General features: G+C 44.4%; 1 protein-coding gene across 3 annotated transcripts in view; it reads left to right on the top strand.

The window, feature by feature from the left end:
• The window catches only part of TBC1D8 (TBC1 domain family member 8), a 138622-nt gene that overhangs the window by 61927 nt on the left and 59541 nt on the right, over positions 1-17154 (top strand). For 2 of the 3 annotated variants that reach the window (XM_052647509.1, XM_052647508.1), the window contains exon 3: positions 16279-16397. In XM_052647509.1, coding sequence (XP_052503469.1) covers positions 16279-16397 — 119 coding nt within the window. Of the gene's footprint in view, positions 1-1455; positions 1637-16278; positions 16398-17154 lie in introns of all 3 variants that reach the window. The other variant, XM_052647510.1, reaches the window with a different exon arrangement.

The raw sequence follows: 17154 nt of genomic DNA, 5'->3' as shown, positions 1-17154 counted from the left end.
GTCGACGCTTATCTCCGCCCTTGACCATGGCTGGCGTTTTCGTTTCTTGTCTTCTGCATCACTGTTTGCTTTGTCTTTGGAGAGAGAGTTTTATTACTTACGGGAGGAAATGTTCCAGGGCGGATCAGATTCGTGTCTGGGTGACCTTTGTGCCAGGGCAGCTGAGGAAGTGCCGCCAGCCAGGTCGTTTTTCAAGAACAGAACTTGCTGTGCACTTCAAGGCAAGCCTGGGAGGCAGCCTTGCAGGAGGAAAGTTTCAGAAGTGTGTTTTGTGTGCACCTCCTAAGGTCACGCAGGATGAGTGGTCATGCTTGGTTTTGGCTGCCTGCGATTTCTGAGAACAGCCCTGGCTGGCCTTTTCCACGTGGATTAACACTTGGAAGTGACCGATGGGGGCCCTGGCTGACATTTGTCTTCTGTTGGGAAGCGTCCATCACTTGGCTTTTACAATTTCCAATGAAATAATTTTGCTTATGCTCAAATAATGAAACTCCCCGAAGATATTCTTCCTTTAGGGATGTGTTTATCGTTACTTTAAAAAGCCGGCAGGTGCTGAGTCTGACTTTCCGACTTGGTGAATTCGGATGTCAGAGGTCATTTTTGTAAAATGCTTTTAAACTGGGGAGGTTGTTGGAGATCTCACGATTTTCTGAGCTTTCTCTTTTGGGTCAGTTCCTTTTCTGACATGTATAGAAAGAGCAGATCACTGTTGTACAGTAAGAACTAATAGTTGTAGTCAGCTATGCTTCAAAAACAAACTCATGGAATAAGAGACCAGATTTGTGGTTACCAGAAGGGGCGGGTGTGGGGGAAGGGGGTCTTGAAAGAAGGTGATCAAAAGGTACAAACTTGTGGTTATAAGATAAATAAATACTAGGGATATAATGTACAACATGATATATCATTATGTATAATGATAATATATGTACATAAAAATATACAGATGAAAGTTTTAAAGACAGTAAATCCTAAGAATTCTCATTACAAGGAAAACGTTTTGTGTTTCTTTTATTTTGTGTCTATATGAGATGAAGGAGCGCTAAACTTGTGATAATCATTTCATGATGTATGTAACCAGATGTAACACAGATAATTTTGCTGTGCATCTTGAATTTACACAGTGCTTTATGTCAATTATATCTCAGTACAACTGGGAGAAAAAAATAGCCCCTTTTCTCCCTCTTGTAATAATCCTTTTGCATAAAGTTTATTTTTACTTTAAAATTCTGATTTTTTAAACTTAACATACTTCAGAATAAATATTGCCTAAACAAAAAACATAAAGTTTTTAAGCTGGAAATCAAACTTTTCTCTAGGATTTTACACGTTGCCTAACTTCTGCACAGAGAATAGGGAGGTTGGGATTGACTATATACACTATCGATTCTATATGTAAAATAGACAAATCGGGCTTCCCCGGTGGCTCAGACGGTAAAGAATCTCTTTTTTATGCAGGAGACCTGGGTTTGATTCCTGGGTTAGGAAGATCCCCTGGAGAAGGAAGTGGCTACCCACTGCAGTATTCTTGCTTGGAGAATTCCATGAACAGAGGAGTCTGGTGGGCCACAGTCTATGGGGTCGCAAGAGATGGACATGGCTGAGCAAGTAACACACACGCACACAGTGAGAACCCACGGTACGGCACAGGGAACTCTGTTCAGTGCTCTGTGGTGACCTAAATGAGAAGGAAATCCAGAAAAGAGGGGGTCTGTGTATGTGTGTGGCTGATTTGCTTTGCTGTACAGCAGAACAGAACACAGCCTTGTGAAGCAGCTGTACTCCAGAAAAACAAAAAGGAAACCATCTGGAGGAGGTCTTAGCAAGCATTCGGTTCCGTCCATTCCATTCCAGTGGATGAGTAGAGACTGACCGGAGCAGCTCAGTTTCCAAGTATGGTGACTCTGGTAGATGAGTTTCATTCAGTGACTTCTAGATGGTCAATGGAGACGGCACAGCGAGAGAGCAGAAGCCTCCTAACGCACGTGGAGTCCAGAGTGCTCCTTCCCTCTGGGACTTAAGGGTCTGTCTGGGTATGTCCTCGTCCTCAGGCCACGCTAACTTCACAACAGAAGCTGTCACTGTCCCCGAGGGCTCACTTCTCTGACATCTGCTAGAACCTTGCATGTTTGAGTGGTCTGGAGCTGGGGAGTGATCTGCATTTAAAATATATGAAGAAAATTCAGAGACTGTATAATTTTCTGCCCCATTTTCTTATCCTGCTTTCACTTCTGATTTTATAAAATATATGCATAGGTGGGGGTTAATTATCCAGACTTATGCCTTTTGGAGAAAATTGAAGTATAGTTGATATACAGTGATTCATGTGTACAGCAAAATAATTCAGTCAATTTTGCTGTTGTTCAGTTGCTAGGTTGTGTCCGATGCCTTGCGACCCTGTGGACTGCAGCACGCCAGGCTTCCCTGTCCTTCACTCTCTCCTGGAGTTTGCTCAGACTTGTGTCCATTGAGTGAATGATGCCATCCAACAATCTTATCCACTGTTGCCCCCTTCTTTTCCTGCCCTCAGTCTTTCCCAGAATCAGGGATTAATTCAGTATTAATTCAGTTAATACACGTATATATTCTTTTTCGGATTCTTTTCCATTATAGGTTATTACAGGATATTGAATATAGCTCCCTGTGCTATAAAGTAGGTCCTTGTTTATTTTATATATTGTAGTGTTTATCTACTAATCCCAAATTCCTAGTTTATCCCTCCTTTCTCCTTTCACTAACTGTAAGTTTGTTTTCTATGTGAGTCTGTTTCTGCTTTGTAAATAAGTTGATTTGTGTCATATTTTTTTTTTTAGATTCCACATATAAATTATGGCATATTTCTCTCTTTGACTTACTTCACTTCAGTGATACCATCCAACCATCAGCCCTGGCTGTCCTCTGTCGTCCCCTTCTCCTCCTGCCCTCAATCTTTCCCAGCATCAGGGTCTTTTCAAATGAGTCCGCTCTTCGCATCAGGTGGCCAAAGTATCGGAGTTTCAGCTTCAGCATCAATACTTCCAATGAATATTCAGGACTGATCTCCTTCAGGATGGACTGGTTGGATCTCCTTGCAGTCCAAGGGACTCTCAAGAGTCTTTTCCAACAGCACAGTTGAAAAGCATCAGTTATTCAGCGCTCAGCTTTCTTTATAGTCCATCTTGCTCCAGCATGTATTATTTGTAGGCTTTTGAGCGATGGCCATTCTGGCGGGCATGAGGTGGTGCCTTCTTGTCGTTTGCTTTGCGTTTCTCTTACGACTGGTGATGTTGGTCCTTTTCTCCCGTGCCTCTTGGCTCTCTGTATGTCTTCTTTGGAGACATGTCTTCTTAGGTATTCTGCCATGGCTTTTCTGTTGAAATGGTTTGAAATCTTGACTCTAAAGGTTTTCCAACATGCCCCAAAGTAGTATGTTTATAGTGGTGTAATGACATCCTCCGGGCCCTTTTTGCAGGCATGTTATGATCAAGGCTTGCCCACCTTGCTTTATCTCTTCCTCTCTGAATCTTTTTTTCCCCCTGCTGATGTATTCTAAAGCAAATCCTGAAATAATATTTCACCCCTACATATTTTGGTGAACATCTCTGAATCTAGGGCCATTCCTTGTCACTGCAGTAGCATCATTAAACTGTTGATAGAGGAGACTGAGCTCCTTGCTGTCAGCTACACTCCTTACAGGCATGGGCTTCTGGCTGCTCCCGGATCCCCCGTGGATCTGGTTGTTCTCATGTGTTTAACCAGAAACACACTGCTCATTTGATTGTTGTGTCTCATATCTTTTTAAAGAAGCATTTGTTCTGTTCTTTGGCTGCGTCAGGTCCTAGGTGCATGCACGCAGGCTTCTTTCTCGTGGTGCTCAGGCCCCAAAACGTGTGGGCTCAGTAGCTGCAGCACGCACGCTTAGTTGCCCAGTGGCGTATGGAATCTTACTTCCCCGTCCAGGGCTCGAACCTGCATCCCCTGCATTGCAAGGCCGATTCTTAACCATTGGACCACCAGGGAAGCCCCTCTTCTATCTTTTTCAGTCAAGAATGTCTCCATCCCTCCGTCCCCACTCCACTGTTTCCCCCCACGTCATTGACTTGGTGAAGATTTGGGTCAGTTTTTATGCACAGTGTCCCACTGATCTCTTTCCTTCCTCAGGGTATCGCCCCATCCATTTCTTGGTCCTTCATATTTCCTGAAAAATGGATGGTCGTTACAAAGTTTCAGTTGAATCCAGGTTCTAAAAGAAGAATACTGAACAGGTTGGTGTCCTTCATCCTGCCTGGGAGCACATGTCTGCTGGTGTCTGATTCTTAGGGATGCTAAGATGAGTTGATAAGGTCAGGTGACAGCTTCTATCGCATTCTTCCCCGTCAACCTTTCATCTAGTGATTAGGCAATTAAAATCATTGCCTATATAGTTTTTCTCTACATACCACAAAACGATGCTTGTCTAATTTGATCAGTACTTTTACAGCTTTCAGTTTGAGCTTGTCTGGGAAGGGCAGTCTGCTTGCCCTGAGAACAATTAGGGAAGAGAGGGGAGGAATGCTTGCTTTCACCCTTTAGTTGCCTGTGATTAGTGTAAGTGCCCTAGCTGTCTGTAGTGGTGACAAGTGAGTGAAGTATTTTTGGTCTTTGTTTGGTTTTCTGTCTTGCTTCCTCCCTCCCTTTTTAGTGTCATTTTAAAGTTCATGTTCCCTGTTCCCAACACTTTATTATGCAAATTTCCAGACTCTCTGAAATGTCGAAAGGATTATACAGTGAGGAATTTTCCAAGCAAGAATATTGGAGTGGGTTGCCATTCCCTTCTCCAGGGGATTTTCCCAGCCCAGGGATCAAACCCAGGTCTTCTGCCCTAGAGGTTGGTTCTTTACCATCTGAGCCACCAGGGAAGCCCCTTATGCATTCTGTGGGTTTGGTTAATTGCTGTCTTTTTTTGGTACTCAGATGGTGCCACCTTCTGCCCGTGAGAACCCCTTCCTGTGTCTTCTGGCTCCTTTTTTAATTTATTAATATTTTTGGCTGTACAAAGTACAGTAGTCTCTGTTGCCACGTGAGGGCTTTCTCCACCTGTGGTGAGTGACGGCTGCTCTTTGTTGTGGTGCTTGGGTTTCCTGTTGTGGTGGCTTCTCTTGCTGTGGAGCGCACGCTGTAGATCTCAGGAGCTGTGGTGCTTGGGCTTAGTTGCTCCGAGGCATGTGGGTCTTCTCAGACCAGGGGTCAAACCTGTATCCCCTGTGTTGGGAGATGGATTTCTTATCCCTGGACCACCAGGGAAGCCCCTCATTCATCTTTGAGTGATTCCTTGTTCTCTGCCAACAACATGTTAAATGCTCATCGAATGCATTTTTGCCAACAAAAGTCCATCTAGTCAAAGCTATGGTTTTTCCTGTAGTCATGGATGGATGTGAGAGTTGGACTATAAAGAAAGCTGAGCGCCGAAGAATTGATGCTCTTGAACTGTGGTGTTGGAGAAGACTCTTGAGAGTCCCTTGGACAGCAAGAAGATCCAACCAGTCCTGAATATTCCTGAATATTCAGGAAATCAGTCCTGAATACTCATTGGAAGGACTGATGTTGAAGCTGAAACTCCAATACTTTGGCCACCTGTTGTGAAGAACTGACTCGTTTGAAAAGACCCTGATGCTGGGAAATATTGAAGGTGGAAGGAGAAGGGGACAACAGAGGATGAGATGGTTAGATAGCATCACCAACTCAATGGACATAAGTTTGAGTAAGCTCTTTAGGAGTGGGTGATGGACAGGGAGGCCTGGTGTGCTGCAGTCCATGGGGTCAAAAAGAGTCGGACACAACTGAACGACTGAACTGAACAGTACATTTCCTGCCTCCTGCCTGGAATTAGCCCTTCCTCCAGGTGGCCCTGGTTCCTTTGCATGGGGATTGGTGTTTAGGGACCACAGTCTGGCGTGTGAGCTTGCTTATTGTCACTGGGTTGTCATTGCCTCTAAGGGTCTTCAAATAGGATGAGCCAAGAAGTATGTGAAAGAAAAGAAAAAAGAGGTATGAAAAAGGAAAATAAATCATGCGTTCATACTTAGCTTTCTAATTCAACTGTAAAACCATGTAGTTGTAGCTTTGATTTTATACTTGCTTTTCCCTTCCTATTCACTGAAAATCTTGCTTTCTAACAATATTCACAGAATTATTTTGTATGTATTGTACATGCACACATGTCTTTAATATGAATACTGCTATTAAGAATAAGAGTAGTGAGAGAAAGTAAATTTTTTGCAGCTCTGTTTGGCCTTCGAATATATTTAACTGTGGATGTATAGTCAAAATACGCTTCCCAGGCGGCTCTAGTGGTAAAAGAACCCCCGCCCGAGCGCAGGAGATGTAAGAGACTGGGGTTCGATTTCGATCCCTGAGGCAGGAAGATCTCCTGCAGGAGGGCATGGCAACCCCCTCCAGTGTTCTTGCCTGGGAAATCCCATGGACATAGGAGCCTGACGGGCTGCGGTAGGATTGCAGAGTTGGACGTGATTGAAGCAACTTAACATGCGTGCACGTATAGTCAAAATCGTGTTTAAAACAATTATTTTCTCTGTGCAGTCATATCGGTAATTATTTTAATAACCTGATAAACAGAAATTCATTTTTCATTGTTAAGGGTTGTATTTTTTCCCTTAATGACTTACCTCAACTAAAAAATGCAAAACACATTCATGATGAATCAAATCTATAAATCTCTGCAAACAAAATATTTGTGTTTAGAGAAGCCATGCTCCCCGGCCTTTCTTTTTTATGAAGGTCAGACGTATTCTGTTCTGTGCTTTGCCTTTTTCACGTGTCAGCATACCCTAGAAATCTTTCCTTATCAGAGAGTAGAGACTTTCTTCCTCTTCCACGTCTTCCTCCTCTGTTTCCTTTCTCTGTCTCCTTTGTTTCAGTCTTTCATTGCCTAGAACTACCATAATTTATTTAACCTATTCTCTACTGGTGGCTATTTCTGTGGTTTTCAAACTTCAGCCTGACAAATAATGTCCCAATGAGTAAACTGGTAGGTTTCTCGAAATGGGATCGTTGCATCAATGGTTTAATTAGATATTATTAAATTCCCTTCTCTCCATTGGGGCTGCATTATTAGTTTTTAAAAGTCCAGTCGGCAATGGATGAAAGTTTCTGTTTTCCCAGACTTGTCTTCATATCAAACTTACGGGTTTTTGCCAACCTGACAGGTAAGACATGGTGTTGTTCCATAGTATTAATTTGCGTTCTTTTTGGTACGAAAAAGTTGAACATCTTTCATTTTAAGGACTGTTTTTAGAAACTATTTATTCCTAATCTCATTTACTTAGTTTTTCACTGCATTGTTCTTTTTTCCTCTTCAATTTTCAGGTGCTGTCTCTGTATTAGGGATTTAAGCCCTTTATTGGAGGGGTGAAATTATAAAATCTCTCCTCAGTTTGTCATGTAGTGGGATTTAGAGCTCCTTTGTTTTATTCTTTCTGATTTTGAGTGATGGCTGGAAGATTTCCTCATTCTCAAGTTACTCAGGAATCCACTCATGTTTCCTTCAATTACTTGTAAGCTAATTTATTTCTCTCCGTGTTTCAAAGCGTTCGCTCTGTGTCTGCTTTCTTCCAACATTTCTGATAGGATATCTACTATCATTCCTATCTTTTCTCCTCTGTAAGTTTTTTTTTTTCCTTCTTTATGACTGGTTTTCACCAGTTTATTTATGGTTTGCTTTTCTGCAATGTTCTTTAAGGATTTTACTACTTGGGGCTTATTGTGAATCTTGAATCTGTTCATCAAATTTGAAAAACATTTTAGCTATTATTTCTTCAGATTTTTTCTGTGCTTGCTTCAGCACCACATGTACTGAAAACATTTTTTTCTTTCTGTTCTCCCCCACTTTCCTGGGGCCTCGGTTAAAGGGATCTCAGGCTGTTTGTTGCTGCCCCGCAGCTCACTGATGCTCTGTCCTTTGGGTTTTGTTCATCCTTTTTCTCCTGCTTCTCATTTCAGAGTTTTTATTTGCTATCAAGTGTCCTTTTTTCCCTGCAGTGTCCAATTTCCTTTTAATCTCATTAGCATATTTCTGATTTCAGACCCTGCTGTCCATCCCAGAAAGTTTGACTTGAGTTTTTTTGTGTGTCTTCCATTTAGTTCCTCGCCGTCCTCACGCTTCCCTCTACATTTTGAGCTCATGAAGTGTAACAGCTCTCATCTCTTTGTCTACCGATTTTTTTAAATCTGTGTCATTTCTGGTTCTGTTTGTAGTTATTTTCCTTTTGTTTACGTAGGTCAGCATTTCCTGCATCTTTGCTGCTATCCCTGCTTCCATTTTTAAAATTGATTAATTTTTATTTTTGGCACACCGTGCACCATGGGCGGTTTTAGTTCCCCTGTGCTGCGAGCACAGAGTCTTAGCTACTGGACCACCAGAGAAGTCCCCCTGCTTCTGTCTCTGAGAAGTGTTTCTAATGACACTAGGACAAGGACATTTTAGTGACTATTTCAGTTGTAAATTAAAAATCTGTTTTCAGTGTCAAGGAAGTGGTTTTGCATTTACTGCAAGTAATTTTAGGGACTCATTCTAATTTAAAGTCAAAAAGGGGTAAAGAAATTATGTAAAAAGAAAGGTTTAGAGCTTACTTTCTTAAACTATATAGTGAAAAATATACACAGGTTTAAAAAAGAAACCATGATGATGTGACATTCTTGTTTGTTCCTATAAAGATACTCCCTCAGACGATGCAGATTGGGTATTATTAGAGCATCCACTTTACGAATGTGATATTTCTGAAAATTAAAGCTTTGGTCCCAACCTCCCCGCTGTCATTTGTGATTTTTAATAGAATATTTGCCTCTGAGTTTCTCTGTGTAGGATGAGTTGTCCAGTGGAATTAGGGAATGACACTGCGTTGACTGTTACACTTTTTATTTCTTTTAAATTTATTTTTAACTGGGGGAAAATTGCTTTACAATGTTGTGTTGGTTTCTGTTGTACAACAACACAAATCAGCTATACTTATACATATATCCCTTCCCTCTTGAGCCTCAACTACTGCAAAAGAACAAGTCTGAAGGATGTGCGTTGCAATGCCCATGTCATTGTAAATTTGGATCCAGGGAGCTGAGGAAGAATAGTTAACTCCATTGGAGATTTACTCTGCAGATAGAAACAGTTACTATTTAAAACTGAAGCTGGGGTCGAGTTATTTATGACTGTGTTCGTGCAGAAGCTGTTAAGTATAGACAATGAAATGCTTGTTTGATTTCCTGAAAACACCTCTGGGAAAACCTAAGAGAATAAATACAGTGTGTGAATTTCAAAGTGACTCAGCTTGAGCCCCAGGCTCCCATCTCCTCTGTGTGTCACAGAAAGAGCTAGAAAAACAGGCCTCCAGGTTGCTCTTGTCTGCACTTTAGATTTCTCACCTAGACGATGGAAATAGCAATACCTTTCTTGTGATGCTTTTTTTTTATGAAGATAATCAAGGTAAAATGTACAGGATACCTAACAAAGTGCCTGACTCGTGCTAGGCCTTCAAAATATCCTATGTCTGCAACTATAGCTGTTCTTTCTTAGACCATCAAGTTGGTTATTTATAAACCCGTTGATGTGATTTGTTTTGTGGTCATAATTGATGTTTCTAACGCTGTGTTTTAGTTTTGCATTTGTTGTTCAGTTGTGAAGTCGTCTCCGACTCTGCGACCCCATGTACTGCACACACCAGGCTTCCCTCTCCTTCACTATCTCCTGGGGTTTGCTCAACCTCTTGTCCATTGTGTAGAAGATGCCATCCGACCGTCTCATCCTCTGTGACCCGCTTCTCCTCCTGCCTTCAATCTTTCCTACCATCAGGGTCTTTCCCAGTGAGTTGGCTCTTTGCATCAGGTGGCCCTAGTAGCTTCAGCTTTAGCATCAGTCCTTCCAGTGATTGTTCAGGGCTGATTTCCTTTAGGATGGACTGGTTTGATCTCCTTGCTGTCTAAGGGACTCTCAAGAGTCTTCTCCAGCACCACAGTTCGAAAGCGTCAATTCTTAGGTGCTCAGCCTTCTTTATGGTCCAACTCTCCCATCCATACATGACTACTGGAAAAACCAGAGTTTTTGACTATAGTTTTGCATGTGTGGTGCTATGCTAAGTCACTCAGCCATGTCCGACTCTTGGCAACTCCATGGACTGTAGTCCACCAGGCTCCTCTGTCCATGGGATTCTGCAGGCAAGAATACTGGAGTGGGTTGCCATAGGCATTTACAGATCTGATTTTTGACTTCTTGTGTGGGTAATGTTTAAGATCCAGTGAACTTGAATTTTCTTAGAAAAGAAAAAAGGTTTTTTCTGTAACATTAGGGGCCTCGATGAAACAAAGTATACTTTTGCTAATTGAACTTCTGTTGCAATCCACAATGTTTCTATACCTTTGGGTTTTAGAAAAGGATATTAACCTGCTGTGAGCGTGTGCCAGATTGCTTCTGTGTGTCTGACTCTTTGCGACCCCATGGACTGTAGCCTGCCAGGCTCCTCTGTCCATGGGATATTCCAGGCAAGAATACTGGAGTGGGTTGCCATTCCCTTCTCCAGGGGATCTTCCCAACCCAGGGTTCCAACTCGAGTCTCCTGAGGCTCCTGTATTGCAAACAGATTCTTTACCACTGAACCACTAGGGAAGCCATTAACCTGTTAGGGCTACCTTAACAAAGTATCACAGACTGGATGGCTTAAACCAGGGGTCCCCAACCTCTGGGCTGTGGACTGGTATCCATCCATGGCCTGTCAGGAACCAGGCTGCAGAGCAGGAGATGAGTGGCAGGTAAGCAAGCAAAGCTTCATCTGTATTTGCAGCCGCTGGCCATCGACATTACTGCCTTAGCTCTGCCCCCTGTCAGATCAGCAGTGGCATTAGGGTCTCATAAGAATGCAAACCCTACTGTGAATGGCACATACGAGGGACCTAGGTTGCTTGTTCCTTACGAGAATCATCCCCAAGCCATCTCCCCACCCCCCACCCCACAGGTCTATGGAAAAAATGTCTTCCACAAAATCGGATTTTGGTGCTGAAAAGGTTGGGGACTTCTGGCTTAAGCTGTAGGAATTTAGTTTCTCAGAGTTCTGGAGGTTGGAAGTCCAAGATCAAGCAGCCAGCAGGGTTAGTTTCTCCTGAGGCCTCTCTCCTTGGCGTGCAGATGGCTACTTCCTTGTGGGTCCTCAGTAGGTGCACCCCAAGTGTTTCTTCCTCTACTTAGGTGGACCCCAGCCCTGTCTAATTAATAGGTAGACCTAATTTAACCTTTTGTTGTTTAGTTGCTAAGTTGTGTCCAACTCTTTTGTGAACCCCTGGACTCCTTGGGATTTCCCAGGCAAGGAAGTGGGTTGCCGCTTCCTTCTCCAGGGAGTCATCCTGACCCAGGGATCTCCTGGGTTGGCAGGCAGATTCTTTACCACCGAGCCACCAGGAAAGCCCACATTTCTTATTTGCTCCTCTCTTTATTTTTCATCACTAATACGTCTGTAATGGGGTGATTTTCAAACTTTTCTTTGACCTTGACCCACACACAGAAATATATTTATGTGTTTGTGCATAATTCTAGCAAATATTTTCTAAGTCAGTTGTTGCCCTTATAAAGTGGTATGGGGACTTCCTTGGAAGTTCAGTACTTAAGACTTTGCACTTCCAATGCAGGTTCGATTCTGGATTGGGGAACTATGAATAAGATCCCACATGCCTCCAAAAAGTAAAGAAAAAAAAATTGGCATGTTTATAAAAATAGCCGTTTTCTCATGGGCCACTTCGTAAGCTGAAAAACACACCTGCCACATGCGGTCCAGGCTTTGCCGTGTGATATACGTTACACGACTTTCCTTTTCGGCCCTTTGAGGTCGCGGGCGTGCAGTCGGCTTGCAGTGGTTTATGGTATTTTTGACTCTCATCATAAGACTTTCCTGCAGAGGAAATTGGAGTTCGGAAAATTTCTCTGCCATTTGGCACCTTTTGTAGGAAGTAGAAGACAGTTGGGTGGGAAAGTTCCAGCATGGTGTTTGTTTTTGCTGGAGAGACACACAGCCGAGTCAGATTAGGACAGGCTGATGGACTTCACCGCCACCTCCCCTGACCTCCACTCAGTGATAGATGTTATGTTCGGGTTTACTTTCTGTCTCAAGGTGTGAGCTTAGTTTTGCTCCAGAGTGGTTTTCTGTTGTCATAAGGCTTCTCCTGGAGAGGCAGAAGAAGTTTTTAAAGGGATGGAAGTCTCCTTTTGGGGAGGATGTGTCCTCAAGGCTTAATTGCGTGTGATATACCGTGTTGGGGCTCCGTTGAAATTTTACCCACGCTGTCTGTGGTTGGCAGGTGGGAGGCATGCATGGTCTCTCAGCTAACAGTTGGCCCTGTGAGCTTAGGAGCAGCATCAGTGAAAAGCTATCTCATGTCATCCCTGAAGACGGACTCAGGAAGATGGGGTGGCAGGCAGAGTGTTTGCTCTCTGTGCACAAAGTAAGATTTTTAGTGTCAAGACCTAGGAAGTACTGGACCAGAGGATGATGAAAGTGTCACTTGAAAATGAAAATGCAGCTTCTTACTGGAGGGACCCCAGGGTACTTCAGATTTGCAGAGTGAGCGCACACCCTGGTTTGCCTTTCATCAGATACCTGTGACCTTGGAGATAGAGCTGACCCCCTTTCCTCTTGCAGCCTTCGTTTGACATCAGTGAGGTTGTGCCCAGAACAGAAAGATCACAGAGCCAGTCCTGGCCCCCTCTGTTCCTCCTCAGTCCTCCAAGTTGTTTTTCTTTTTTTCCCTGGGGAAGGTGTTGGAGGGGTAAATTAGGAAGTATAAGAAAACATATGGCGAAAGATTGAAGACCAATACAGATAGTCCTTTCCCCATGTATTCCTTACCCTTTGTTTTTTTTGTTTGTTTGTTTTTGAGCTTTTTATTTTGTATTGGGGGATGTTGCGACAGTTTCAGGTGGACAACAAAGGGACTCAGCCATACATAATACACGTAACACTCTCCCCCAAGCTCCGCTCCCACCTAGGCCACCACATAACACTGAGCAGAGTTCCCTGTGCTGTACGCAGGTTCTTGTAGGTGACCCATTTTAAATAAACAGTGTGTGCATGCCCATCCCAAACTTCCTGACTATCCCTCCCTTCATCCCTCCCCCTGTTTTGCTTGTTGTTTTTGTTCTGTTTTGTTTTTTAAATATTCTGATCAGTTGATTTTTACTGTGATGGATAATAAAAGCTAAATAAAGATCTATAAGGGGAAGTATAAATTAGGAGTTTGGGGTTAGTATTTACATACTACTAATATATAAAATAAATAAGCAACAAGGATGTACTGTATAGCACAGGGAACTCAATACTGTGTAATGACCTAGATGGGAAAATAATCTGAAAAAGAATAGATACATAGGTATAACTGATTCACTTAGCTGTACACCTGAAGCTAACACAGTATTATAAATCAAATATACTCTGATTTGAAATAAAAATTAAATAGAAAAAGATCTAGAGAGAGAAAACCTTAAAGTTCTAGAGGAGAGCCGGCCACCCAAGGAGCCCATGAACGTAAGTTTATCAGCGGCAGTGGCCCCGAGATGATCTCCTGCGATGAACTGTCCCCACAGTTGGACTGTTCATCGCAGATGAACTTAGACACTGTCCCCTCCCCCAAAGCCGTTTGCCAGCCCACGGATTTAGAGGGTGTCCTGGTGAATGATAGCTGCATGGCTGCCAACTGAAGACAATGGACGGACGAGGAGAGTGCAGCCAGTCTTGTAAATGAGACATGTGTCTCGGCGTTGAATGTGAGGAGCCGGCGGACAGTGTGGGTCTTCAGTTCAGGGGGACATTGTTTAGAGGCTTCAAGAGAGTCCTGTTGCAGAGCCTGGAAATATGTGGGCTTTTTTGTTTGTTTGTTTTTTGGAGGTTGAAGTTTTTAAACTTTTGTGTATGAAGAGCTGGGAGTTCTCAGTTGCTGCTAGTGGTAAACAACCCGCCTGCCAATGCAGGAGACATAAAGAGACATGGGTTCGATCCTTGGGTCAGGAAGATTCCCTGGAGGAGGAAATGGCAACCTGTTATAGTATTCTGGCCTGGAGAATCCCCTGGACAGAGGAGCCTGTTGGGCTACAGTCCATAGGGTCGCAAAGAGACGGACACGACTGAAGTAATTTAGCATGCACAGATGAAGAAGTAGCGTCGTATCTGCCTAAAGTAGGCGTCCTGGGTGACCTAGTCAAGGAAGTTCACTTAATCCAACTTAAGCCAATGTCCTTTGAGTACCAGCAGAAGCACTGGCCCATGTTGAGGCGGTATTTCTGGGTCATACCGTGCCAGTTTGAGCAGAGCTGGCCAGAGTGAGACCCCTGGCCAGATTCTCTCTGGTGGCTCCTTAGAGCTGCTGGTGGCCCATGTTGCTTCTCAGCTGCAACAAGGCAAGGAGGTGGAAACGTGTGGCTTGAGGCTGTTGTTTCACGGTGGTCTCGCTCTCCCTTAAGAGGAGTAGGGAGCCTGCAGGGCCAGGGGCTTCCTGGTTGGGTAGGAAGTGGAGATATGACCATTCACCCCAAGTGGTCTGCTTCTTGGGCTTATAATACAGAAAGAGCAAGATGGGAGGTGGACTCACCGAGAGCTGGATGGGGTCACTGGTGGTGAATGGTGTCTTTCCCCTCCCGCCATGTTCAGATGGGTCCAAGCCCTGTCCCCACCAGTGTGATGGTATTTGGAGGTGGCCCTTTGGGAGGGCATTCAGTTCAGATGAGGTCATGAGGGTGGGGCCCCATGTTGTGGTTATTGTCCTTAGCAGAAGGATGAGCGTCTGCTTTAGTGGTGACCAGAGGATGTTGTTTGGTGATGCCACGCCTAACATTTGGAGAATATGGGGAAAAAATACCATTGTGTTTTGGGTGTGTGTTTTTTTTTTTTTTTTTTTTTTTGGGGTGGTGCCGGGGGGAGGCTCACCAAGTTAGCAGGTGGGATGTTAGTTCCCCGACCAGGAGTTGAACCCACATCCCCTGCGTTGGAATCACAGACTATTAACCTCTGGGCCGCCAGGGAAGTCCTTAAATACCACTGTTTCAAGTCTCACTTTTCCTTTTGAGGTATTCTCTTAGGTTCTTCTTTTCACTCCTTCCCAAAGTGTATATCAGAACTCGCCGTAGGCACCCCAAACCCACAGGTCCAGGGTGAGCTCTCTGGCAGCTTTGTTGTTTGTTTGTTTGTTTTTTTTCCTGGCAGTTTTATGCATGGGGGGGTTATAAGGTCTTCACGAGTGTCCACGTTCTGGGGAGAGGAAGACCATAAATAATAGAGAGGTTGGCTTGGCACAGTGAGTGTCTGGTTTCTGGTTCTGTGGGTCCTTCCGCCTCTCAAGTTGCCTGGGTTACGCTGCACTCTTGTCCTCCAGCCCTTCACCTCTCTGAGGTTAAGGTGTCTCCCGCTTCCCATTTGAACAAACCTGCCCTCCTCACTGGGGCATCACCTGTTTCCACGCTAGATGTACCAGAGTCACAGGTGCCTCTTCTAGTCCGGGACTGAGCTTGCTTCAAGTCCTGGACTTCATCAGAAGGGGCTGGCGCAGTTCCTGGGCCAAGGTGTCCATTATCCGGTGGGGAGGACTAGGAGCTCCTTTCGGAGAACTAACGCCAACTCAGACGCTAAGCTTTTCGGTGCCCGTGTTGTGGAATGCTTCACTAATAGGCTGGTTGTGTTTTTACTTGCCTTTGAAAGAAATTAACTTACTAGATAACCATTGAATGTTTCTGTGGTTTTGTTTTAACATGTACGATAAAACCTCTTTTTATATGTGTTCCGAGGGATTTTGTTATAAAACTTAACAGAGGACAAATGGGTACCTGGAGATGGCCCAGTGGCAGTGAGTGCCCTGGGGCCACGGGCAGAGCCACCTCAAGGCAAATTCTTGTCTCTTTTGAGGGACCCCAGTGCTCACAGGGGGAATTCTGTGAGACCACCAGAATCAGGTCACCCTGGGGCTTGTTTGCTCCGGAGTGGCTGTATAACTATAGACGCTTCGGTCCCTTGACTGGAGGTAGTCCGAGTTCCACACGTCAGCCAGGCTGGCAGGATTCCTGCAGAGAGGTCCCAGAAGAGCTCGGCGGGTCGGCTGGCCTGTCCATGTGGCAGGCGGGCCGTGGCCCCGGTGCAGGGTGCCTTCCGTGTCAGCTGGCTAACTGTGGCGTGAGCAACCGGGATGTTATAATCACATAAATGCAGAACCCCTATTTGGAAGGCAGATTCATATTCTAGACATTGGTTCCGGCTCTTAACTTCTGTGTTCTTTTCTGTTCTTACCCAGGTGCCACGTTAGAGGAGATAGACCAGCACTGGGACTGGCTGGAGCAGAATCTCCTCCACACCTTGTCTGTCTTTGATAATAAAGACGACATTGCCAGTTTTGTCAAAGGGAAGGTGAAGGTAGGTCCCCCCCACCCTACCCTCCGGCTTTTTTAACAATTTGACCTCACTGGGTCTCAGTTGTAGCCTGTGGACTCTTGGTTACAGCATGCAGGATCTAGCTCCTTGACCAGGGGTTGAACCTGGGCCCTTGCGTTGGGAGCACGGAGTCTGAGCCACTGGACCACCAGGGAAGGCCTGAAGCTAAGTCCATTGACCTTGATGTTTCTCCCGGTCTCACACCTCTCTTATCACGGCTGCATAACATTCGAGACACTGCAGCACTTTTTATCATATTCTTTTCCTTTAACAGTGTCTCTACTATAATTGAACTTCTGGGCTTAATTATTATCGTTGTTTAGTCACTTGGTCGTGTCTGACTCTTGCGACCCCATGGACTGTAGCCCACGTGGCTCTCTGTCGTGGGATTTCCCAGGCAAGAATGCCAGAGTGGGTTGCCATTTCCTCCTCCAGGGAATCTTCCTGACCCTGGGATTGAACCCATGTCTCCCGCACTGGCAGGCAGATTTTTTTTTTTTTAAACCACCCCACCACCAGGGAAGCACTAAAACCAAATGAGTTTGAGTTGTCATCAGTCAAAGTTTAGAGTCAGTCTGACAAAATCCACCCGAAATGGAAACAGAACAAAACCCTCATTCTTGGGCCTAAGGTTTCCTTATCCTGTACAGAAGTGAAGGTCCTTTTTTATCTCAAGGGGAAAAAATGTTAAGATTCATGTTTTTGCACAGCAACAATGTTATTTGTCTCCTGAAATGAG

The sequence above is a fragment of the Budorcas taxicolor genome, chromosome 11 (genome assembly GCF_023091745.1).
Source record: "Budorcas taxicolor isolate Tak-1 chromosome 11, Takin1.1, whole genome shotgun sequence".
NCBI classification, from domain to species: Eukaryota; Metazoa; Chordata; class Mammalia; order Artiodactyla; family Bovidae; genus Budorcas; species Budorcas taxicolor.
Note: the sequence above shows the minus strand (reverse complement) of the source record. Positions and strands in the feature narration are given on the sequence as shown.